The 26,326-nt window shown below is 38.6% G+C and overlaps 1 protein-coding gene across 19 annotated transcripts in view; it reads right to left on the reverse strand.

Moving 5' to 3' along the window:
- Tasp1 (taspase 1) overlaps nt 1-26,326 on the reverse strand; it is a 219,382-nt gene that overhangs the window by 168,989 nt on the left and 24,067 nt on the right. For 17 of the 19 annotated variants that reach the window (XR_005877447.1, XR_001196398.3, XR_001196399.3 and 14 more), the window contains exon 5: nt 7,052-7,172. Coding sequence is in view for 16 of the 19 variants with exons in the window: in XM_021226385.2 (XP_021082044.1) it covers nt 7,052-7,172 (121 nt within the window). In the remaining 3 variants the exon portion in view is untranslated. Of the gene's footprint in view, nt 1-7,051; nt 7,173-10,721; nt 10,801-21,721; nt 21,977-26,326 lie in introns of all 19 variants that reach the window. The other 2 variants (XM_040746381.1, XM_040746382.1) reach the window with 2 other exon arrangements.

Genomic DNA, 26,326 nt, shown 5'->3' on the forward strand with positions numbered 1-26,326 from the left:
GTAGAAGACCGCAGATAGATCCTTATCTATCACCATGCACAAAACTTAAGTCCAAATGGATCAAAGACCTCAACATCAATCCAGCCACACTGAACCTCTAAGAAGAGAAAGTGGGAAGTAACCATAAACAAATTGGTACAGGAGACCACTTCCAGAACAAAACACTAGTAGCACAGACACTGAGATCAACAATTAATAAATGGGACTTCCTGAAACTGATAAGCTTCTAGAAGGCAAAGGACACAGTCGACAAGAAAAAATGACAGCCCACAGAATGGGAAAAGATATTCACTAACCCCATTATCTGACAGAGGGCTGATCTCCAAAATTTACAAAGAACTCAAAAAGCAAATCTCCAAAACACCAAAGGATCCAATTAAAAAGTGGGGTACAGAAATAAGTAGAGAATTCCCAATAGAGGAGTCTAAAATGGCTGAGAAACACTTGAGAAAGTGCTCAACATCCTTAACCATCGAGGAAATGCAAATCAAAACAACTCTGAGATACCATCTCACTCCCATCATAATGGCTAAAAAAAAACCACTAATGACAGTTTATGCTGGAGAGGATGTGGAAAAAGGGGAACAATCCTCCACTGCTTGTGGGAATGCCAACTTGTACAGCCACTATAGAGATTCTTCAGGAAAATGCGAATCAATCTACCACAAGACCCAGCAATTCCACTCTTAGGCATATACCCAAAAGATGTACACTCATACAATAAGGACATCTGCTCAACTATGTTTATAACAGCATTATTTGTAATAGCCAGAACCTGGAAGCAACCTAGATGCCCCTCATCTGAAGAGTGGATAGAGAAAATGTGGTACATCTACACAATGGAGTACTATTCAGCAGAAAAAAAAAAAAAACAATGGAATCTTGAAATTTTCAGGCAAATGGATGGCATTAGAAGAAATCATCCTGAGTGAGGTAACCCAGTCACAAAAAGACAAACATGGTATGTACTCATATATGAATTTTAGACATGGAACAGGAGATTGCCAGCCTACTATCCCATAGCCAGAGAGACTGGGAAGCAGGGCGGACCCTAAGAAAGATATGCTTGGTAACCCAGAAAAAGGTTAAAGGAGGGGATCTCCTAATTGGATTGGGAGTAGGGGGAAGAGGAGGGGAAAGGGAGATGGGAGAAAAAGAGTGGGAGAAGAGGAGGGGAGAGCAGGAAAGTTAAGTCAGGGCAAGAATAGAGGAGAGAAAGATGAGGGAGCCATAAGTTGGAGGAGAGATCTGGCACTAGTGAAATCTTCACAGATCTACAAAAATGACACCAACGCGCATTAAGGCTACCTTAAATGCCCTCCCCCTGATAATGAGATTGATGACTACCTTATATGCCATTCTAGAACCCTCATCCAATGGCTGATGGAGGCAGAGGCAGACACCCACAGCTAAAAACCGAACTGAACTCCTGGAACCCAGTTGCAAAGATGACTGATGAGCAAAGGAATCAAGACCAGGCTGCCGAAACCTACAGAGTCAGCTGACCTAAACAAAGGGGAATGCATGAACCCCAGACTTATGACTGAAAGACCAGCATGGTAGGACTGAACCAGACAGCCCCCTCCCCACCAGGGTGTCAGAGAAGAGGCCTCGGCAATTTATGGGACCTTGGAGTATAGATCAGTATTTATTCTTGGCATACAAATGGACTCTGGGAACCCATTCCACATGGAGGGATGCTCTGTCATCCTGGACACATGAGGAAGGGCCTAGGCCCTGATCAGGATTATATGACAGACTCTGAAAATTCCTCATGGAAGGCCTTACCCTCTCTGGGCAACGAAAGGGAGATGGAGTGAGATGGGGGATTGGGAGGAATGGGGGGCCTAGAGAGGAGGGGAGGGAAAGAGTAATATGTGTAAAAAGTTAAATAAAATATTAAAATAATAAAAGAAAAAATAAAGACCTACCAATGAAACTCAGAAAAATAGTCACACAGAGACAGAGGAGTTTAGAGCAGAAACATTATGAAAATGAAGATGAGCAGCCGAAGGTTATTAGAAAACCAACCTTAATTTATCCAGTTACCATTCAAGAAAGACAACCAGATGATAAGCATCCCCAAGGCTATTGAAAATTTAACTGGGATTTTACAGAAAAATTAGATTTGAAGAGATTTCAGGAAACAATAGTTTCATATGCTATGCATTCATCTATTGTGAAGCAGATATTAAATTTATGTGCCACTCAGAACAGAATGATTCTACAAAACGGGAAAGATTTACTTATAGCAGTACTGGAAGCTGGTCCTCAGTTACAGTGGAGAACCTAGTGGAGAGACAAAACTAGGGTCATCGAACAATGATGTAGGGATAGAGGTTATGAGATTTCCCAAGATCAAATACTCATTATGCATATTTGGAAAGACAGATTACATTTTATTATCACACCTTGGATCTATGGTGTACAGCAACTTTGAATGCTTGGGATAATATTGAAGAATCAGTAAAGAGGACTGAACCATTTACAAAAATAATACAAGGCCCCCAAAAAACCTACACTTATTTTTTTACAAAAATTTACTTCAGCTGTAAATAGTATGTCATCAGATCCAGATGTTAGACAAATATTAATTGAATCTTAGCCTATTAAAATGCTAATTCAGAATGTAAAAGGGTAATCAGGTCTTTAATGGCAAGATAAGCACCCACAGATGAATGGATTAGCATTGGCTCTCATACTTACGATGATACTTTGATAGAAGTGACTTCTATAAATGTCAAGAGAAATCAAAAGATTAGATGTTTTAATTACAGTAAACTAGGTCATCTTAAAGAGATTGTAGGTGTTTCTAAGAATAATATTTTTTTCTAGAGAGAATCCAAACACAAGGCCCCAGTCTTCTAGGATATACAAGAGGTATGGCAAGGACCATCACTGCAATACTGCATGCAGATCAACAAGAGACAAGCAAAGTAACCTTTTGCCATTGGGAAATGCCTTAGGGTACCTCACACAGAGGCCCATGTTAAAATTGGTTAAATCTTTCCCTGTCAACATTTGGGGAAATTCCTCCACAGAGCAATTAAACTTAATGCCTGTTTAAGGAAAACTACACTGTTCTGAATGAGAGAACAGCTTTAGAAGATGAAACAAATTTTCAGGAGAAACCATAAAGCAAATATTTTGGCAAACGTCTATAAATGATCAAAGATTAAAGGTAAAAGTACAAATAAATAGCATTGAAATTGAGGTTTTGATACACACAGGGGCTGATGTGACAGTAACTGCACCAAAATCTTGGCATCCAAATTGTCCTCTTTAGTAGGTAAATGTTCAGTGTTGGGGGAAGTCCTATGTATATGTTAATAAAGCACTGTTGGGCCAATAGGGAACCAAGATAGGTGGGACTAGGAGTCCAGGAGAACTCTGGGAAGGAGAAACACGGAGAGTCGAGATGTAACGCCATGGGGTAGGAAGCCCGGAAACTTCTCTGGTAAGAGACGTACTTAGATTAACAATTATGGGGTAATTACTTAAGTCAGAGCTAGCCAGTAAGAAACAAGCAAGGCCAACAGCTTCATAATTAATATAGCCTCCTGTGTGTTTATTTGGGACTGATGCAGCTCTAGAACCAGGCTGGCGGGAAGGCTTCTCTCAAGGAAAAAGCTTCCCTTTACACCTATCTACTATATAAATAACCCAGATTTTTCCTGATTAATGGGGGGGGGGGGTAAGAAAGGAAAGATTTATGGAATCAAAAGTAAACTTTAATTATATCACCTGAAATGTATTAATATATTTCAAATTGCAAAATTAATAGACTATTCTGAAATAAATGTTAAATGTCTATAATATCTTTAAGGACTAGAGAAGAGTAACGTACTTCTAGCCAAACTTGGTATACACTGCTCCATTTAGTTTTCTTATGTTTGCTTTTTGTTCATAACTGGCAAGTGACCTACCAAGTAAGCTACAACCCTAGCATCAGAGGCTTTCTTTAAAACTACTTATACTTAAGATTTTATATCGAGAACTTTGAGTCTTTAAAGAAAGAAATCAAAGAGGATAAGAGAAAATGGAAAGATCTCCCATGCTCTTGGATTGGTAGGCTCAACATAATAAAAACGGCAATCTTGCCAAAAGCAGTCTACAGATTCAATGCAATCCCTATCAAAATTCGGGCGCAATTCTTCATAGACCTTGAAATAACAATAATCAACTTTATATGGAAAAACAAAAGGCCCAGGATACAACCCTATACAATAAAGGAATTTCAGGAGGCATCACCATACCTGACTTCAAGCTCTATTATAGAGCTATAGTAGGCTCAACATAATAAAAACGGCAATCTTGCCAAAAGCAGTCTACAGATTCAATGCAATCCCTATCAAAATTCGGGCACAATTCTTCACAGACTTTGAAAGAACAATAATCAACTTTATATGGAAAACAAAAGGCCCAGGAACAACCCTATACAATAAAGGAATTTCAGGAGGCATCACCATACCTGACTTCAAGCTCTATTATAGAGCTATAGTCCTGAAAACAGCTTAGTATTGGCACAAAAATAGACAGGTAGACCAATAGAACTGAATTGAAACCCCTGATTTTAACACACACACCTATGAACACTTGATTTTTGACAAAGAAGCTAAAATTACACAATGGAAAAAAGAAAGCATCTTCAACAAATGATGCTTGCATAACTGGGTATTGGTATGCAGAAGATTGAAGATAGATCCATGACTATCGCATTGTACAAAACTTAAGTCCAAATGGATTAAAGATCTCAACATAAATCCAACCACACTGAAACTCTTAGAAGAGAAAGTGGAAGATACTCTTCAACAAGTTGGTACAGGAGACCACTTCCTGAACATAACACCAGTGGCACAGACACTGAGATCAACAATTAACAAATGGGACCTCCTGAAACTAAGAAGCTTCTGTAAGGCAAAGGACACAGTCAACAAGACAAAAAGGCAGTCCACAGAATGGGAAAAGATATTCACTAACCCCACATCTGACAGAAAGCTAATCTCCAAAATTTACAAAGAACTCAAGAAGCAAGTCTCCAAAACACCAAAGGATCCAATTAAAAGGTGGGGTACAGAAATAAATAGAGAATTTTCAATAGAGGAGGCTAAAATGGCCAAGAGACACTTAAGAAAGTGCTCAACATCCTTAGCCATCCAGGAAATGCAAATGAAAACAACTTTGAGATACCATCTTACTCCTGTCAGAATGGCTAAAATCAAAAACACCGAAGACAATTTATACTGGAGAGGATGTGGAGAGAGGGGAACACTCCTCGACTGCTGGTGGGAGTGCCAACTCGTACAGCCACTTTGGAAATCAGTATGGAGATTCCTCAGGAAAATGGGAATCAATCTACCACAAGACCCAGCAATTCCACTCTTAGGCATATATCCAAAAGAGGCAAATTCATACAACAAGGACATCTGCTCCACAATGTTCATAGCAACATTACTTGTAATAGCCAGAACCTGGAAGCAACCTAGATGCCCCTCAACTGAAGAGTGGATAGAGAAAATGTGGTACATTTACACAATGGAGTACTACTCAGCAGAAAAAAAAAAAACAATGGAATCTTGAAATTTTCAGGCAAATGGATGGCACTAGAAGAAACCATCCTGAGTGAGGTAACCCAGTCACAAAAAGACAAACATGGTATGTACGCACTCATATATGGATTTTAGACATGGAGCAGGATAGTGCCAGTCTGCACTTCCACTGACAGAGAGTCTGGGAAACATGAGAGAGATATGCATGGTACCCCAGAGAAGAAGAATGAAGCAAGATCTTCTGAACAGATTGGGAACATGGCGAGGTGAGGGGGTAGTGGGAGATGGGAAGAAGAGAGGGGGAGAAGAGGAAGAGAGAGTAGGTCAGGGGGGAAAAGGAAGGTTGAGTGGGGGTAGAATAGGGGGAAGAGGGAATCATAGTTTAGAAGACAGATCTGGCACCAGTGAGACCTCTAATGATCTAAAGGGATGACACCAACTGGCAAGCTAAACAATAGTGGAGAGACCACCTCGAATGCCCATTCCTGATAATGAACATGATGTCTATAACCATCCTGGAGCCTTCATCCGGTGGCTGATGGAAGCAGAGGCAAATACCCACAGTTAAACACTGAACTGAACCCAAGGAACCCAGTGACAGAGAGAGAGGAGCGATGAGCAAATTGGCAAAGAATGGGCTGGTAAAACCAGCAGAGACAGCTGATCTGAACAGGGGAGAGCTCTTGGACCCCAAACCGACAGCTGGGAGGCCAGCATGGGACTGATCCAGACCCCCTGAGTGTGAGAGTCAGTGAGGAGGCCTGGGCAACCTATGGGGTCCTGGACAGTGGATCAGTGTTTATCCCTGGCATACAAACAGACTTCGTGTGTCCATAACACAAAGAGGGATGCTCCCTCAGCCTGGACTCTTAGGGGAGTGCCTGGACCCTGCCCTGAGTGAAATGACAGACTCTAGATATCCCCTATGTGGAAGGAAGTGGCAATAGGGTGGGAGCCTGGGGGGGATGGTGGGGGGATGCGGGAGGAGGGGGAGGGAGAGGGGAAAAAAAAAGATTTTATGTTCTTAATTTAACAAAGAAGGAATAATTGTTTCAGCATACCTCCAAACAAAAATAAGTCTTCAGAAGGTATGAAATGGTAACAGACTCAGTTTTTCAAATAATAAAGGACTATGGGTTAGAGACAAGGCTCAGAGGTTAAGAGTACTAGCTGCTCTTCCAGAGGTCCTGAGTTCAATTCCCAGCAACCACATGGTGGTTCACAACAATCTATAATGGAATTTGGTGCCCTCTTCTGGTCTGCAGGTATACATGCAGGGAGAACACTATATACATAATACTTTTTTATATATTTTTATTCAAATTATAATCTTATTTTACATATCAATCCTAGTTCCCTCTCTCTTCCATGACTCCCACCAGCCACCATGCCACCCCCATCCACTCACCAGGGAAGGTGAGGCCTTCCATTGGGGAATAATACTTTTTAAATATTATTTTAAAAAATAAAATACAAAGGACTATATTATAATGCCCACATACCACTTAATGCTCCAACTGCTCCAAAATTTAAGGATTTTCCATCCATTATGCTGGCATCACACTCAATTTCTCCTAAGAGATTTAGATTAGATCCCATTCCAGCATTTGTAAAGGGAGAGTCCTAAAAAACAAAAGCAAATTTAAATACTATTAGTCTTAAAACAGAATTAATCCTTCATAAACACTCTAAAATCTAGAAAAGGAAACTTTCTAAGACGCAAGCAATATCAGTACTTCTCTAACGACAAAAGACAAAAATATGAGGAGAAAATTAGAGACCAATATACTTTACACTTTGTAGATGCTAACAATAAAATCATTGAAGAAACAAAAGCAAACCAAATTCAGTAAAATATAAACAATTGCTTATATCATGAACAAGAGGGATCTCAGGAAAGCAAGGCTGATTTAATAAGCAATCAAAATACCCTAAGGTAATAAAAAAGTCATTCAAGAGACATAAGGAAAAGGCATTTAACAAACTACAACACCTTTTCGTGAAATCCAAAAAAAAAAAAACCACTAAGTAACCTAGAAACAAAAAACAACAACCTTGCCATAATAAAGGAAACCTTTAAAAAGCCCAAAGTTCACATTGTAAAAGAAAGAAAAGGGGAAAAAACTGAATAATTTTCCATAATGTCAAAACACAACAGGAATATCCATTCTAGAGACTTCTTATTCAACAACATCCAAGACAATTAGTCAAGGAAAAAAACTAAAGGGCAACTGAACTGGAAAGCATCAAGTGGGGGGGGGAGAGAGAGAGAGAGAGAGAGAGAGAGAGAGAGAGAGAGAGAGAGAGAGAGAGAGAGAGAGAGAGAGAGAGAGAGAGAGAGAGAGAGAGAGAGAGAGAGACTTTTTAACATGAGTTGCCTGTACAAAATAATGGGTCCTGTTAGGGCATGTAGCTTGAGATACATGAAACCCTATCTCCAAAGGGTGAGAAAAATGCTAAAATTCGGCCATAATGAAAATAAGTTTAGGGAATGTGGAGTGGTAACTCAGTAGTTAAAAGCATTTGTTGCTCTTGTAGAATACTCAGGTTAGTTAGATGCCTAAAGCCAACTTAGTGGTTCACAACTATTAACTCCAGTCATTGCAAAAGAGGGAGCCTCAATTGAGAAAATTCCTCCATATACAAGGTTGTAGGCATTTTCTTCACTAATAATTAATGGGGGAGCACCCAGCCCATTGTGGGTGGTGCCATTCCTAGGCAGCCAAGCTGGTCGTGGGAGAAAACAGGATAACCAAGTCATAAAGACCAAGCCAGTAAGCAGTATCCTTCCGTGGTCTCTGAATCACTTCCTGCCTCCAGGTTCCTGTCATGTTTGAGCTCCTGTCCTGACCTCCTTCAGTACTAAACAGTTATAAGGTAGCACAAGCCAAATAAACCTTTTCCTTCCCAAGTTGCTTTGGTCATGTTGTTTCAACGCAGCAACAATAACCCTAACAACGGCAAACCTAACTAAGACAGTGTGCATCACCACACTCAGCTTACATCTTAATTTCTGTTACCAATTCGTCCCACAGGACATAAGCCCCTTTGTCTTTTTACGTGTTGTATCCCAGAGTTTAAAGCAATGTTTCCTTCACACATGGTAAATATTTATAAAATGACTAAATAGTTAATTATAACTAGGTAAAACAGAATAATTATTATTGCAAACTACCACCCCCTTAAGTCAGCTAGATACTAATACTTTTTTATTTAAATTAAAAACAATCTTATTTTACATACCAATCTCAGTTCCCTCTCCCTCTTGTCTACCCATGCCCCCCACCAACCTCCAATCCCATCCCCCATCCTCTCCCCAGGGAGGGTGAGGCCTCCCATGAGGGATCATCAAAGTCTGTCATATCATTTGGGGAAGGGCCTAGGCTCTCCTCCATGTAGATACTAATTCTTGCATGACATTCTTAAAGGGAAATTCCAGGGGAAAAAATAAACAGGACTTCAAATAGCAATATCCCTTTGAAAGTAAGGATGGAAGATGTGGCGAGCCAGGATCTACTCTACTGCCATGACAGGGAAGCATTTCCTACAGTAAACTCTGGCAGCATCCAGCCAAGGCAAAGAGCTGCAACACTTTACTTTTTTACTAGAAACCACAGGCTGCATTACCCACTTAGTGTCCTCTGATAAAAGCATCAAATAAGAACAGTTTGCACAGGTACAGGGTTTACTGTACCCTGGGGGATTATGTAACCTCTATAAGCATGTCTTGCAGATGCAAACAATTTTTTAAATATATGAAAACCAAAATAACATAATATACAATCGTTTTCTATAAAATGATTCTCTCTCTGAGCTCCAATATTCCTCTTAGAGTAAGTCAGATGTCTAATGATAGATCACTAATGCATTAGTGTTCATACTGTCTCAAGTGCAAATTCAACAAGCACATCCTATTTTTTATTTTACATACCAATCCCAATTCTCCCTTCCCCTCCTCATGCACCCCACCTTCCCCCACCCACCTCCCCATTTGCTCCTCTGAGAGGGTAAGGGGAGTCAACAAGGCCCTCCCACCTGTGTGTATATCTCTCCATAGGAAATGGGCTCCAAAAAGCCAGTTCATGCTCTAAGGATAGACCTGATCCCACTGCCAGTGGCCCTACAAACTGCCCAAGCCATCCACTCTCACTTGCATTCAGGGGTCCCTAGTTGGATACTATGCTGGTTCTGTAGTTGATAGTCTAGAGTCAGTGAGCTCCTACTAGCTTGGGTGAGCTGTTTCATGGACCTCATCATGGTCTTGATCCGTTTGCTCATATTATCACTCCTCCCTCTCTTAGACTGGACTCTGGGAGCTCAGCCCAGTGGTTGCGGATTTCTGCATCTGCTTCCATCAGTTACTAACTGAAGGTTCTATGATGACAATTATGATAGTCCTCAATCTGATTACAAGGGAAAGTCAGTTCAGGCACCCTCTCCACTAATACTTATAGTTTTATCTGGGGTTATCCTTATTCCGGAGAAATTCCCTCGTGCTGGGTTTCTCGATAATTCCATAATGGCTCCCTCTACCAAGGTATTTCTTTCCTACAACAGGCACATCTTAAGAAGAATGAAACATGGGAGAATATATAATTTTTACCCATAATTAAGTATTCCATTGAAATTCCTTTAATTACTGCTTCCATTGACAAGCAAGTAGCTTTTTTCATCTTAAAGTAACAAGTGGGAAATAGCCTTAAAACAAACTTTCATGAATATTCTAAGTAAAAGTAATAGGGTATACAAATATAGCTCAGTGTCATGAAACTTGCCTAGTGTGTGCAAGACCCTAGATTTGATCCCCAACATAGGAAAAAAACGGGGTGCATTTTCCATCATTGCTTTTTTCAAATTAAAACAAGAAAAATGTAGCTCTAAACTAGCCTGAGCTATATGATGAGAGCCGATCCCAAGGGAGGGGTTGGGGGATAGACAAAACCTTAAAAGAAAAATGAAGTATGGCTATCTTAGCCAACACTGTCCCATGAATTATTAACTCTTTAGTATTTCCTTATTGGTTCATAGTATCTACAGGATGAAGGGTGGCCAATGAAACTAAGTTACTGACAAACAATCAACACACATACACATTTGAGGACAAATTTAACATTTAACAACCAATAAAGCTCAACTTCTAAGAGCTAAATGACTGAAGGTTTTCCCACTTACATTCTTTTGTGGTAGTATACGATAGGATTCATTCATTCAACAAATATTTATTGGATATCTATTGCCAGGCAAATTTTTCCTGTAAAAGGCCAGATATATTAAATGATTCAGACTTGTGGACCACAATATTCTTCAGCTACTCAACTCTACCACTGAGGTACAAAAGCAGCCAGAAAAAAATACACAAATGGCTGCATCCCAAAGAAGTTGCATTTTGTACCCTGAAATTTGAATTCCAAAAAATTTTCTAGTATCATGAAATATTAAGTTCCTTTTGATTTTGTTTCAATCATCTTAAAAACTAAAAGCCATTACAAGTTTACAGACCATCAAAAATAGGCAGAAAGCCCATTTGGCTTTTTGACCTAAGTTTGCTAAATATTGAGATAAAGAATAGGGCTTATAGCAATACAGAAAACACAACATAGTCTTCCTGACAAGCAGCCTCAGTTCTAACTATAAGAGGCAGATGCCTTCAGTAGCAGAGCATATGCTTAACACCATCAAGCCCCTGGGTTCCATACCCAGTACCAAGAAAGGGGAGAAATTGGCAGGGAAGGGAAGGGAATGAAACACAGATGTCCTTTGGTATCTGAAGAGGATAAGTTTCAGAACACCCCCACCACACTAAATCCTTATGTAAATGTGGTAAATTCAGTGGTAAAATGTGTGCCTAGCATGCATGAGGTCTTGGGTTCAATCTCGAGTATTATGAAGAAAAAGAAAAAGGTTATGAACCTTGAGTAACATATTGTTAGACATGTTGATTTCTGTTTACAATATTCAGAAGACTGAGATAGGAGATACACATATATTCAAAGACAGACTGAGGGCTGGAGAAACAGCTCAGCAATTAAGAGAAATTGATTCTCTTGCAGAGGGCCTGGGTTGAGTTCCCAACACCCTCATGGAAGTTCACAAACCATCTGTAACTCCAGTCCCAAAGAATCCTACACCATCTTCTAGCCTCTGCACATAGATACATATAGGCAAACACTTTAACACTGTGTGTGTGTGTGTGTGTGTGTGTGTGTGTGTGTGTGTGTGTGTTTTAAACTGGGTTACACAGTGAACTGTCTAAAAAAAAATCAACAATAATGTCAAGCATAATAGTCCATGCCTATCACCTTAGCACTCTGTAAGGTGAGGCAGAAAGATCTCCATGAGTTCAAAGCCAGCTTGGTTACATAACTAATTTATACTTCTTACACTGTACCATTTAAGGACTGACAAGAAAACTGCACATATTCAATATAGATGCAAATTTCAGTTGGAATACTTTTGATCTGCAACTACAAAGATTGAGAAATCATGACTATGTAGACTGATGATAAATTGGATGGCATAATAGACAATAGTAAATATGATAATACAAACCTAAAATAGAAGATAGGTCATGATCAGAAAGCTTTAAGCAAGGAGACAAGCAAACCACAATGGTGTCCATAGTTTAGTTTTTATTTTGTTTCTTCTTACATTATTTTAGAGTTAAACCTGAAATATAATCCAATATCTAAGAGCCAACAAGATGACTCAGAGGGTAAAAATGCCTGCCATCATATCTGCCAACCTGAGTTCAATCGCTAGATCCACATTGTAGAAGCAGAGAACTGATTCCCACAGACAGTCCTCTGACCTGTAGATGTCATGGCACATATGTGCCAACATACAAAATAAAGAAAAAGTAATTTAAATTTTTAAGTAATCTAATAACCAGAATATATACAGCTCTTCTACAACCTTGAAGAATCAGAACAGAAAAAATTTAAATGGACAAAGGACATGAAATGACATCAACAGGTATTTTCCCCAAATACATACGAATAGCCTACAAACACATAAAAATAGGTTGAATATCAATTCTATTAGGAAACTAAAGAAATGATGATAAGGCACTGGGTAGTTTGAATGTAACTGACCTCCATAAGCTCATGGGGAGTGTCATTATTAGGTGTGGCTTTTTGTTAGAAAAGGTGTGACCTTGTTCGAGGAAGTGTGTCACTGTGAAGGCAAGCTTTGAAGTCTCATATAGGCTCAAGCCATGTCCAGTGTCTCAGTTCACTTCCTGTTGCCTTTGGATCAAGATGTAAAAACTACTAGATCCTTCTTCAGTATCATCACTGGCTACATGCTACCTTGCTTCCCGATATGACAATAATGAACTAAGCTAATCAGTTCAATTAAATGTTTTCTTTGTAAAAGTTGTCGTGGTCATGGTGTCGCTTGACAGCAATAGAAACACTAAGACAGATACTAATTCTCATCCACAAGGATAGCCTTAGTGACTGGGGTGGGGGGGGAGATGATTACATCATGGATGCAAAGCAATTCTCATACATTGTTACTTCAATGAAAAATGGCTTATTCTGTAGTTATGGAAAAGATTCATAGTTCCACAAACAGTTCAGTGTACAATTAACATGTGACCTAGAAAGTCTACCTAGAGGTGATATACAAAGAAACTAAAATCAAGTGTTCAATACTTATGCAAGATTATTCACAGCAAAGATGTTCACAATAGCCTAAAGGTGGAAATAGCCCCCATATTCATTAGGGGATGAATGGATAAAAGTGATATGGTATGTACAAGAACAATGCTGACTAGGCCTCCAAAAAGAGGAATGGAGTATTGACAGAAGCTACAATGTGAAAGTGTCTCAAAAGTATTGTGTTTAAGGTGGGGGGAGCACAAAAGGTATGACTTAAGTTATATGAATTATCCAGAACATATACATCCACAGAAACAACAGACTGAGTCGCCATATGATAGAAGACAATCAAATAAAGAGCAACTGTCTATGGGGTATAAGAATTATTTACAAAGATAAAAATATTTGAAACAAGATAGAAAATGGTGTCTACAAAGCACTGGGAACACACTATTATTAGTTTTCAAATTGTCATATGACCTCCACCTCAACTAAACATATAAAAAGAGACACAAAAGTACATATACTTAATGGTTCTATGTATGTCAAGTTTTATAACTCACAAAATATTGTTACCCTAGTGTCGCTGAGATCTTCTAGAAGGTCAGAAATGTGTTTCCTGGCCCAGGTGCTATAGACATGAGTCTGTGTTCACTATGGAAAATTATCAGAACTGTCTATAAACAATAAATGTACTTACTTTCTAGTATATATTATACTCAATTGGCAGCTTTAAAACCACAATGCAAATTTCTTAGAATAAAACTACTAAAGTTTTTAAAGACTGTTACCACTGTGGATCCAATCAGTTTGTCTGTTCAAAACAAAAGAATCATTAAGTGAAATTCTCCATCCTCCTACCTTCAAAGAGTCTCATTTGGAACACATCAGTTAAATCTAAAGTTCTTTTTTTTAATAAGCTACTACACATGACTCTGTCATACCTGGACCATGTCTTTACTTTGAGGAACTCATTTCAGTGACTCCCTAAGCTGATTAACTGCACTCTCTCTGTGAAGCCCATTTTGAGGTTTGTAGAGCATAGGAAATAAGAAGTAAAAAGCTACACAACAACTATGAAACGCTGCAAAGTGATCACTGTCGTAGCAGAATTTACCCTACAGTAGAGAAAAAATGTGAATGAGAACAAAGAATAAAATGGGAATCACTGGTACTGGTAGACATAAAAGTTTTCCAGGCAATCAGCAGTGATATAGTCACAAATATTAAAGAAGTACTAGCATGTTTTCTATTAAGTAATGGGATAAAGATAGGATAAATGATGTTGGAAGCTAAGTATTCTTTAGAGGTTACCAAAACAAAGATGGAAATGAAGGCAACATGTTTGACTCATGGTACATTCTTCACCACAAACTCAGCACAGTACTATACTCCAAGGACTCCAGGCAAATCAAGAATTTGGTTCAGATTTATCAGGAGCACCAAGTACTTTGAACTGTTTTAGCTGCAGTTCAAAACTCTATGGAGAGATACACTTGAGTAATGGTTCAAGCTGCTGCAATTAACATTACTGAAAAGTTGTTACTTTGATTTGGAATTCATTTCAGAAGTCATAAGTTACTTAAGTTTTGATAGAAAATCTTTTTACAATTTTCAAATTCTATGAGCATTAAACTACTGTCAAACTATCAATTCATTTTCTTGGCCCTTAAGGTAAGCTTGACATTTCAAGCTGAGATTATTTTCAGCTATACCTTAAACTGAAATAGTGTTAGTAGCACTCAAAAGCTCTGAACTCAATGGCCAGCTGTCATTCAGCTTTGGCAGACTGTAGTTCTGAAAAAAGCACACTCTGTTTGCCAAGATCTGCATTTTCTTTTTTTAAATAGAAGTAAAAATTCATATTTTATATGATTCTCTTAATGTGTAAATGTTAACAACAGATTTCACATTCTTAAAAGATTTGCTTAATGTGTATGAGAGCTTTGCCTACATGATATAAGTACATCCTGTGCATGTACTGTGCCCAAGAGGGGGACATCAGATCCGCACTTGATCTGCAGTTACAGGTGCTATTAGCTGTCAAGACGGTGATGGGAACGTAATGTGGGTCTTGCACAAGAGCAGCAAGGGATCTTAACCATTAAGTCAATTCTCTAGCCCCCTCTAGTAAATGGGTCCACCCATACACGTCTGTGTGCTGTCTCTTTTTTGAACTTCTGACCGTCCACATTTTATAAAGGTTTAGGCCTCCTGCTTGTGCAGAAGTAATATCTTAAACTTTAGGTAACTGGGGCTGTGCCCTCAAACGCAGTTCTCACAGGATTCTCTAGGAGTTCTCAGAGAAAACTGTTACACAAGACTCAGTCTCTGTTTCTTGGTTTGAGACATGGTCAATTGTTCCAACACACCTTCCCACGATCTGCCATTCACCATGCAGTCTTGACCAGAACTCAGCTAATTAAAGTACCATACCACTGACCTTCCAAACACTTGAGTTTAATAGTTTCTCTAGGAAGTTCAGTTTCTGCGATTTCATTACAATGGGAAAAGGTTAATACAGTGATCAACTCAGATGTCTGCTTATACTCTTACACTGAACATCACAGTTAGTGGACCTGGGATTCGCCCTCCATCTTCCCTTCAGCTCTAATTTACCACTTCTCTGCATACTTTTTAGGATACAGGAGGCAAACTCGACAGGTATAAAAGTGCAAATTTTTCTATCCTTTGTTCAATTCTAAGTGAACAATCAGTAAAAATATGGCCAAACTTTTACTTTCAATAAATTTTATTTAACTGTATTAACTTTCCTTTCCATGATAATTAAGAAGGTAGGCCATGACAGAAATGTACATAGGCAAGTCACAAGAATATGAACTTCCCATAAATGTTAATAAAAATGACTCCCAAGTGAAAGATTTTCAGACTGAAACAAATTAAGGTGTGAGGATATAGTTCATACACTCATATACCTTGGGTTTAATTCCAAGCACCAAGAGAGGAAAGAAAAAAAAAAAGAACAGAACAAAATAACTGAAGAACTGGGACTAATTAACTCCTATCTAGTATCACAGGACTACAGAAAACAAGGCAGAGAGCAAACAGCTCTACTGCATGTGTAGAAAAGGCACCTGAGGTATTTCTATGAAGCCTGTTCTCAGTTATTCTGTTCTTGAAGACATTCATGAACATTCAGTTATATACCAACATTTCTACAAAAAAATAAATAAAAATTAAAATCCAGCCAATTAGAAATAATGAAGACACATTTTACTAAGGTACACACTAAGTGTGTTTGAAATGTCAGCAAATTTTAAAGAGCAGAAAGCTCAAAAATTAATAGACTTTGATAACCAGAGTTAGCCAGAAAACCTTTTAATTAGGCCCAACTGAAGTCTTTTTCATTCATTAATACTGAACAACATGGCATACTTTTAAAGAAGGGATTCAATTATCTGGAAGTGCTCTTAATTAAATAAGAAACTTTCCATCTTCATTCCATAACTCCTAATGACAGAATAGTCTTTCTTTTTTGGCATTCTCTCCTTTCTGTCTTCCTTAGGACATACTTGCAGATGCACTGGCTGCTTTACAGACATGCTAAGAGTTCTTGCTGTGGTTGATCAAAGTTGGAATGCCTGAGGAAATTACTCAACTAGACAGTCCGGAATTATATCCAGTCAAATAGTTGAGTGCTCTACTTAAACATGTGTTAAAGTAATATCTTATATGTCCTGGATGTAAGTTGAAAGAACATTTGTTTGCATCACACTCTGTGATTACTAAGATTTAATATTAGTAACAGTTCATTAGTTAAGACAGTCCAGCTATACAAAAGACAACATATTTTGGCAGGGAACAACAGCATATGCACTACAAAAACTCTTAGGATCCTAAACTATGTAAAATCTTTTGAAAATGTCAGAAAAATTGGAATACTGATATTTGTTCATTAGAGCATTTGTTAATCTGCCATAGTCTGTCAAAAATATAATCATATTTTTGTTAGTTAAAATATTTTAACAAAAATCATTGTATTTACCTCTTTAATATTAATCTGCCTAATAATAATTACGCAGAAAAAATGACATCATGGTAGGTTTTTTCCACATTTTTAACTGAAAGCCACAAAGCTACAGTACAAAGAGTTACTTGTCAAACACAACAGAAATCTTTAAACTAAAATACTGGCTTCGAGACTTGCACATCTGAAATAGTTTTAAAGTGTTTTAGTTGGATTCATTATGATGTCCAGGAGGAAGTTAGCACACACAGTACCTGAAACTGTTCTTTCCACATGAGCTACAATAAAAAGACAAATGCAGCTATTTCCCCAACATTGCCAGATCTGGCAGTCACCTACACTTCCCTTCATTATACCTTTTAACCATGTTGACAAAAATATGGAAATATCACTCAAGTAGAGTTTACCAGATCATGGAATTAGTATTATACCATCCTTCTTTCAAGACATAGAAGGGAGGTGGAGGGTTAACTTTTAGGTTCTCTACTATCTATATTTGTTTTTATTAAAAAGATTTCTAGCCTACTACAAAATGTTGTTGACCTCTACATATATGCCAGAAGAGGGAAGTATAAATGAACTTCCCATTCTGAATTCTGTAAGAAGCTTAGTGCATTGTATAGTGTTGATGCCCTGTGCCAAGAGATAGGATGCTATTAACTGTAAGGAAACATACAGATCATGCAAGAGGCTAAATATGAAGTGAAAATTATTGCCAATAAATAGCCCTTAGCTGTAAAAATGACCAAAGAACTTTTGTCAACCAAGATGTTCACAATTTGGAGTTGTTTTGCATAATGACAAACGATCCTTCACTGAAGTTCTCACACTAAAAATTAGAAGACAGACAAAGAACAGAAAAATTATTGACACTATTTAGCATAATGTTGAAGCATTATTTATATGTTCTGGAGAGCCTTAAAAATTATGTGCCACATTTCTTCATTCTTTCCCAGATTCTGAATTAAGATTGAATTTAAGAGGCGCACAAAAAAACTTTAAAAAAAAAAAAAAAGATAGGGTCCCACTATGCAGTTCTCAGCTGCACTAGAACTCACTATGTAGACAGGGCTGACCGCGAACTCACCAAGATCTGCTTGTCTCTGCCTCCCTAGTGAAGAATTAAAGGAATGCATCACTACACGCGTCCTTGGTGTTGTTTGTTTTGGATACACAAAAACTTAAAATTCAAGGGCAGTATTCTGGGATTGGGGAGATGGTTCAAGGGATAAAGTGATCACACCCACATTAAAAATAAAAAAACAGGTGTGGAGGTTGGAAAGATGGCACACACTACTCTTTCAGACGACCTGAGTTCCACTATCAGAAATCACATGGGCTGGATCACACCTGCACACACATGAACATGTAGACAAACTTAATAAGCAAATCTCTGAAGCAAAACAAAGCCATGTGTGGCATAACTTGCACACTTGTCTGTAACCCTAGCATTGAGAGATCCTCTATCCTCAGTGAGCCAGAGTAAGTGACAGACCCTGTCACAAAATATAGAGTGGAAAACAACTGAGGTTGCATTCTGACCTTCACATGCACATACAAGCATGAACTAGGTGCACGCTTGCATGAGCGCACACACGCACATAAAAAAAAAAAACAAAGTAAGGCCCTATGGTCAATTTTCTTGATTGATGATTGATTTGAGAGGGTCTAGCTCACTGTGGGCAATTCTACACCTGAGCTGGTGGTCCTGGGTACTATAAGAAAGGAGGCTGCAAAATACCAGTAAACAGCAGTCCTGTCCTCCATGGTCTTTGTCTCCAGGTTCCTGCCCTTTTGCATTCCTACCCTAACTTCCTTTGATGATGGACTGTGATGTGGAACTGTATGCAGAAATAAACCCTTTGTCCAAAAGTTGCTTTTGGTCACAGCATTGTATCATAGCAGTAGAAACCTAATTAAAGACAAAAAAATGGTACCAGAAGTGGGGCATTACTGCGATAGACTTGGCCATGCTTAAGGAAGGACAGGGAAGGACTTTGGAACTCTGGACTAGGAAATCATTGAGTGTTCAGGGCTTAGTAGGCTGCTGTGGGAACTTCGAAGATAAGAATGCTGAGAGCAGTGAAAACTGAAGCTTGGCTTACAAAGGTTCAGAGGAAGTTTTAGGAGTCTCTTAAAGACTTACATTGGGGCTGTTTGATATTTTGAGTTTTAAGATTCTACAGTTCTTCCAAAACAATACAGAGAACCCTGTCTCAAAAAAAAAAAAAAAAAGAAGATTCTACAGTTTTGGTCAGCTGAAGCTAAAATATCAGCTGTCATTAAGAAGACACTTAAATTTCTAGAGTGAAACTGGGTCAACTGATACTGGTCAACTAGGGGTGAAGAGCCAGCTCTTAAGAAGAGACCAGCATCACTGAAGTGAAATCCTGGAAAGTATTTCTGGGGAGTCAGCCCACAGAAGCTATAGTTCACCAGAAGACTAGGGTATAACTTACGCTGGCAACTGAACTTTTTTTAATGTTGCAAGTTTCCAAAGTAGTACTGGTTTTGAAGGCATAAAGAGCAGCTGGGGCTTGGCACAGTGCAGCAGGGTAGGAATCTTTGATGACAGACCACTAGTGAAGATCATACTATCATACTCTGGTAAAGTAGAAGTTCCAGAACTGGAGGGGTCATGGAAAGCCTGGGACTGTGTGACAAGTTATTGGTGGAAGTATACCTTAGTTGCAGATACCTCAACATTTTGGAGATGCCAGTACTATGGAACCACTACAAAGGACAGCAGCAGTTGTGAAGTGGAACTGGCCTTACTTAACATAGGAGACAAGTTGTGAGTGGGGCAGATGGCAGAGATGGAGAAATGAAATGAAGCCCTTTGAAGCCCAGAGGATCATGACTAGCTCCCAGAAGTCTGACAGTGAGATTTCCACTTTGAAGTTGGTTTTACTTATTTGATTGTGCCTATGCCTTCATTTTCCCCTTTTGGAGTAAGAACATATTTAACTTGTTTGGGTTTTTTTGTTTTGTTTTGTTTTGTTGTTGTTGTTTTGTTCTTTTACTGAAGCCTTTGATTAAGAGACTTTCACAGAGCCTTTGATATTTTAGAAAAACTTTGAATTTCAAAAGAGACCTTGAATATTTTGAAGACAGAGACTTTTAAAGTGTTTAAATTTTAAAGACTGTGGGACTTTTAAAAGTTGGAATGTTTTATATCATCATATTAATATTAACACGGCATCTTAGGGACAAGAAAGAAAAAGTTATAGCTTGATAAGTGATATATTTGTATGTCAAATTGAAAAGAGATCAACTGTCCTAGTTAGTTTTTTAACAACTTGATACAAGAGTCATTTGGGAAGAATTAACCTCAATTGAGAAAATGTCCTGACAGATGGGTTTGTGGGCAAGTCTCAGGAGCATTTCCTTGATTGGTATTTGATTTGGGAGGCCCAGCTCATTGTGGGCCACCCTGGGCTAATGGTTAGGATACTATAAGAAAACAGGCTGAGCAAACCATGGGCAGACAGCTGGTAAGCAGCATCCTCCATGGCCTCTGCATCAGCTCCTGCCTCCAGGTCCCTGTCCTGTTTGAGTTCCTGACCTGATTTCCTTTGTGCTATAGAACCAAAAGCTAAGATATACTCCTTTTGCGGCCAGTTGCTTTAAGTCGCGGTGTTTTATCACAGCAAAAGAAACCCTAACTAAGGCCTAGTTTTAACACCCAATACTTCCCTTCCATCAAAGATGAAAAGATGGGTGGTCTTTCAAATTATATACTCTATGGTTACACAGAAATGAAGGATGCAAAAAAGTCTTAGCTTCTATCCTTCATTAACAAAGGGGTGAAAAAGTTGTAAAACTATAAAATTCTATAAAACTGATGTCTAAAATGATAAATCAAGTAACTACAAATATAGATGCAATGATTCAAAAATGATAAAACTGCAATTCTCAGAACCAATAAATCTAATTACATCCATGAATATAGAACTATAGCATATTTTAATACTCAAGATCAAATAAAGAGTACTTCCACATATTCAAAATACAGAAATACCAATTTTACAATCATAGTATAGGTTGTTTTAGACATCTCAAAACTGGTTATCAAATGAACTATATTCTTGAGAGTAACAATGCCCAGAGAAAAATGAAAGCTCATATATGAAGCTACACATTTCTCAAAAACTGCTAGGTCTAGTCTTAGAACACATGCCCTTTTCAGCTCCAGTCAAGAGGAAGCCTCTGATGGGGTCCACAGAGCTCATCAAGAATGGCTACAAAAGGCTAAAGAAAGCCTTCATGCTCCCATGAGTACAGAGTAAATCATAACACAGTCTGTAGTTAAGTGTTTTCACTTGGATTTTGATACAGAATAAAGTTAGAGGCTTGATTTTCTTCTTATTCTTTAACAAAAACATTGAGGGGAAAGAAAAAAATTACTTTTCCACTAAGCATGTACTGTGTGCTGGAAAGCAGACATGATTTCTAGAGTCTTGGAACGAGAACAGCTGTGCCTACCTAATGTGTAAACACAGTAAGTTACAAGTTGGTCCTCAGTACGAAAGGCAATAATCAGCATTAGTACTCCAAGAATTGTTTAAAAGAACGTAACTTACTTTTACCGTCCCAGGCTAAGTGGGTTCTGTCTGGTGCTTCTTTTGTCTGCACACGGCCACCCATAGCCTGTCTTCTAATTAAATCAATGCTCTAAGCAAACAAGATGCCTCCCGTCTGTGTACAGCTCTTCAGGACACAGTTCCCTTGGCCAGAAGATGGAAATTCTTGGGAGAGGTGATTTTCTGCCTCTTCACAAGAAGAACATAGAGACTTGGCTGGATGCAACTCCATGAAGTGTAACGGTGTGTACACACCTCAAAAAATAAAACAAAAAATGCAGAGAAACATAACGACTCCATAAACAGCTGGAAAACACAGAAATAATGAAGCACCACTGGAAATACTGCTAGAGAGACAGGCACAATCGGGACTCTGAAATAACTAGCAATACCAACTATTTTAAAAGGAAAGAAAAGAACAGCTCAAGTTAAAAACAAGCACTATGAGGAAAAAAGCAATCACTTGGTAAAGATAAATCTTTTATTCCACATAAACAAAAAGCTTAATTTCTCTCTCCTGCATTACAAATAATAAAAGACATCATCCATGATAGAGAAAACTTGAACTATGAAGGGCAGGAGTTGCAAATGCATCACCAGCCGCAGTACAGTTAGTGGTTGCTTATATACGCATGATCTGACTACATCAAGCTGACTGCCGATGAGTCCAGCAGCACTGCTAGGGAAGGCAAGGGAAGGGGACAGGGATATACTCCACCTGGAGAACAGGAGAACAATAATACTCTGCCACCCTCTGCCTACAAAATATTTTTGTGCAGGAAAACAGGTGCTAATTTATTTAGATAATGGTTAATGTTTCCAATTAATGGAAATGGTCAGATACCTTCTGTTTGTTTTTTTACTGAAAAAAAAAAACTGAGGGCTAAAGAGAAGGCTCAGCAGTTAAGAAAGCTAGTAGCCAGCTGGGCAATGGTGGCGCATGCCTTTAATACCAGCACTCAGGAGGTAGAGGCAGGTGGATCTCTGTGAGTTCAAGGTCGGCCCGGTCTACAAAGCGAGTTCCAGGACTTCCAAGGTTACACAGAGAAACCTTGTATTAGAAAAGGAGTAGGAGAGGAGGGAAGGGAAGAGAAGGGGAGGGAAGGGGAGGAGGGGAAAGGGAGCGGAGAGAACGGGAGGAGAAGGGGGAAAGGAACAGAGAAGAAAGCTAGCTGCTCTTCCAGAGAAAGAGTTCAGTTCCCAGCACCAACATCAGGTAGATCCTAACTGCCACTAATCCAGCTCAGGGGATACAATACTTCTGACTTCCAGTCACCTGACCTCACATGCACATACCCACACGGAGAAACACACATACAAAGACAAATATACATACACATACACATAATAAAAATGAGTATCTTTAAAATTAAAAAATAAAAAGCCAAAGTCATGCACAGAACAGGTGACAGTAAACATCTGATCCCAGAGGAGCCCTGAAACTTGTCATAATATATATCAGCCGTTATTAATGTGCCCTTCCATCCAGGTATGCCATACACTACTGCAAGCCACACCATCTTCATGATCACTACACATTTTTAGCACAAGTATTCTTCGGGTATTTTATTTCTCCATTGCCTGAGGCACAGACAATTTCAGTCAGAGATGTACAGTGCCCGGGGAAAGGAATGTGGCCAAATACTACAGGGGAACAGATGCCTGGAGTGGGATCTCTGAACAACAGGCTACTCAAAGGTCCTGGCATTCTCAAGTTCCTCAAGATGAATGTGATACATCTCTGGAACAAGAAGATATAAAGGCACACACAAATGTATAAGAATATTAAATATAGTAACAATATTTAATAATAAAAATATCTACTTTCTTCTTTACCACAAAATACCAGCCATCTGGATGAGAAATTATGTCATAAAGGACTTCAAGTTTATAAGCAAGCAATCCTCTGGATTGTACAAAGATTCAAATGCTTTAAGAAACTGAAGAAACTGTGCCAAATGCAATCTTCTCCATAAAGGATTTAGCTCAGTGATTCTCAACCTTCCTAATGATGTGACCCTTTAAAACAGTTCATGCTGTAGTGACTCCCCCACCAACCATACAATTATTTTCATTGCCACTTCATAACGGTAATTTTGTTGTCATGAATTGTAATGTATGCATCTGTGTTTTCCAGTGGTCTTACCCCTGTGAAAGGATTACTTGACACTCCCTGAGGGGTCATGACCCACAGGTTGAGAACCACTGATTTAGCCACTAAATCAGTTTCAGACATAAATTAAGGTCTTTCTTTCCTTTAAAAAGCTTTTTAAGGATAAATCAAGTCAGCCAGAAAACTAGAGGGTCACATAATTTAAGCGGAGTATTTTGGAGATTTTTTTTTTTCGTTTTGTTTTCAAGACAGGGTTTCTCTGTAGCTTTGGAGCCTGTCCTAGAACTCACTTTATGTACCAGACTGGCCTCAAACTCACAGAGATCTGCCAGCTTCTGCATCTTGAGTGCTGGAATTAAAGGCATGCAACGCCACTGCAAGGCTGGAAATTTTCTTATGTTGTTTGGCTTTCTTGGTTGGTTGGTTGGTTGGTTGGTTGGTTGGTTGGTTGGTTGGTTGGTTGGATGGATGGATGATTGGTCAGTTTAGTTTCTGTTTTTTGCAGTACTGAGGATCAAACTCAGGACCTCGTGCACATTAAATATGTACTCCAGCACTGATCAACATCCCAGACAAACAGAACACTTTAAACAAGAGAACCAATATAACTTATCTTTTGTTATATGAAATTAAGTTAGTCTTAGCACTATTCTTTAATTTTTACTTTTAGTTAAGATATAATTACATCATTTTCCGTTCCCTTTCCTCCAACTCAAGTCTACCGCCTTTTCAAATTCATAATCTCTTTTTCTTTGTTATTGTTATACATATATAAACAAATAAATATATTAAAAAACCTGCTCAGCCCTGTTCATGTTACTTGTATGCATTATGATTTCAAAGCTGACACCTGGTACTGGATAACTGATTAGGGGGCTCATCCCTGGAGAAGACTAGTTCTCCCTCTTAGCATTTTAGTTGCCTGTGGTTCTGGGTCCATAGCCAAAAGGTACTAACATTCACCATAGGTTCTAACAAAATGAAAATCTCTTGTCAGATTCATGAGATTTTTTTTCACACAGGACTGAAAATAGACTCCCAAAAGTTTGTCACTCATAGCTCATTTACTAGTCTTCATTAATCCTTTTAAGCCAGGTCTTAGTATAATCACGTCTCCATGAAAATAGAATGACAATGTTTCATGAGGTAGTTCATTTCCACTCAAATATGTATGAAACATGCCTTTTTACTTTGGTAACAATTCTAAAAAAGTGGTAACTTATAAATCACTTAGAACTCTATCCAATTTTCTCAAAGAAGAAATATTATCAGAAGCTACACCATGTAAAATGTACAAAGTAATGGTCTAGTATTTTTAATCTACTAAACCAAAAAAAAATTCAAAGCAGACTAGAAAAACAGTTAACACCCAAATGTATAACCCCAGATATGCAGACCAGATTGCTTCCCAATATTATCTTCTCGGCTAAACAAAATCAGAGTTGTAATACCAAATAAACAGAATCTATTTTCTCATTTGCTCTATGGATAATCTGTAAAAGCTATAAAGCAACATGCCAAGTAAAATCAACATCAACCTCCAAACTACAGTGTACAGACTGATGTGAATGCACTTGGAGGCACCCCTGCCTTTTCACACAACAGAACACTTATCACACAGGAGTGGCCACCTTTCCTCCCAAAACCTGAAAGGCAGAAACTGGCCAGCATACTAGGTGAGACCTGAATGCCACTGCCCATACATTATTTAAAGGAAGAAATACCACCTCTTGTGTCCAAAAGTGGTGATTTTAAGATGACAAGGATTGTATTTGTAGTAAACAAAATCATCCATTTATAAGAAAATCTGGAAAATTATGGGTCTAGGTGGCTTATATGAGCTTTATATGAATAAGAACAAAGTACAGTATAACTGTTCATTCATGCTCTTGCAAACAACCACAGTTCAGTGGACTTCACACACACACACACACACACACACACACACACATTGTTGGGAAGGATTTTAGGGAGTGAGAGAGAAAGTGAAGGGGTGGGTACAATCACCAAAATTCAGCATACTCATATATGAAACTGTCACACAATACTTTATTTTTTCAAGGAATAAATAGAAGAGGATGGTTATAATTGAGGCAAGAAAGCATAGCATGTAGTTTAGAATACTGTGACCCCTATCTGTTCTTGTAATAATGCATTTGGAAGCCTAGTTCGCCTACCTGCCAATACTGTATACACACAGCTCTCTCCAACCAATAAACCTAGCAACCTCTGGTAACCATTAAATTTAGACAATTTCTATTTAGATATATTCCCAATATATCCATGTATGAAAAATAGAAGGACCGCAGACACCATGTAGACCGCCAGAGGAGTAAGAGGTCCAGACCCTTTTCTCTGAAAATGAAAAGCTGTGGATTCCTTCCAGACTTCTGTGGTTTGATGAAGCAAGACCTCCTAAAACAATGTCCTGGGCAATCCAGCATCTGAAACAGCTGGAACGATACAGCCATACAGAACACAAAAACAAAGAC

Source organism: Mesocricetus auratus, unplaced genomic scaffold (assembly GCF_017639785.1).
Source record: "Mesocricetus auratus isolate SY011 unplaced genomic scaffold, BCM_Maur_2.0 Super-Scaffold_100004, whole genome shotgun sequence".
Taxonomy (NCBI): Eukaryota; Metazoa; Chordata; class Mammalia; order Rodentia; family Cricetidae; genus Mesocricetus; species Mesocricetus auratus.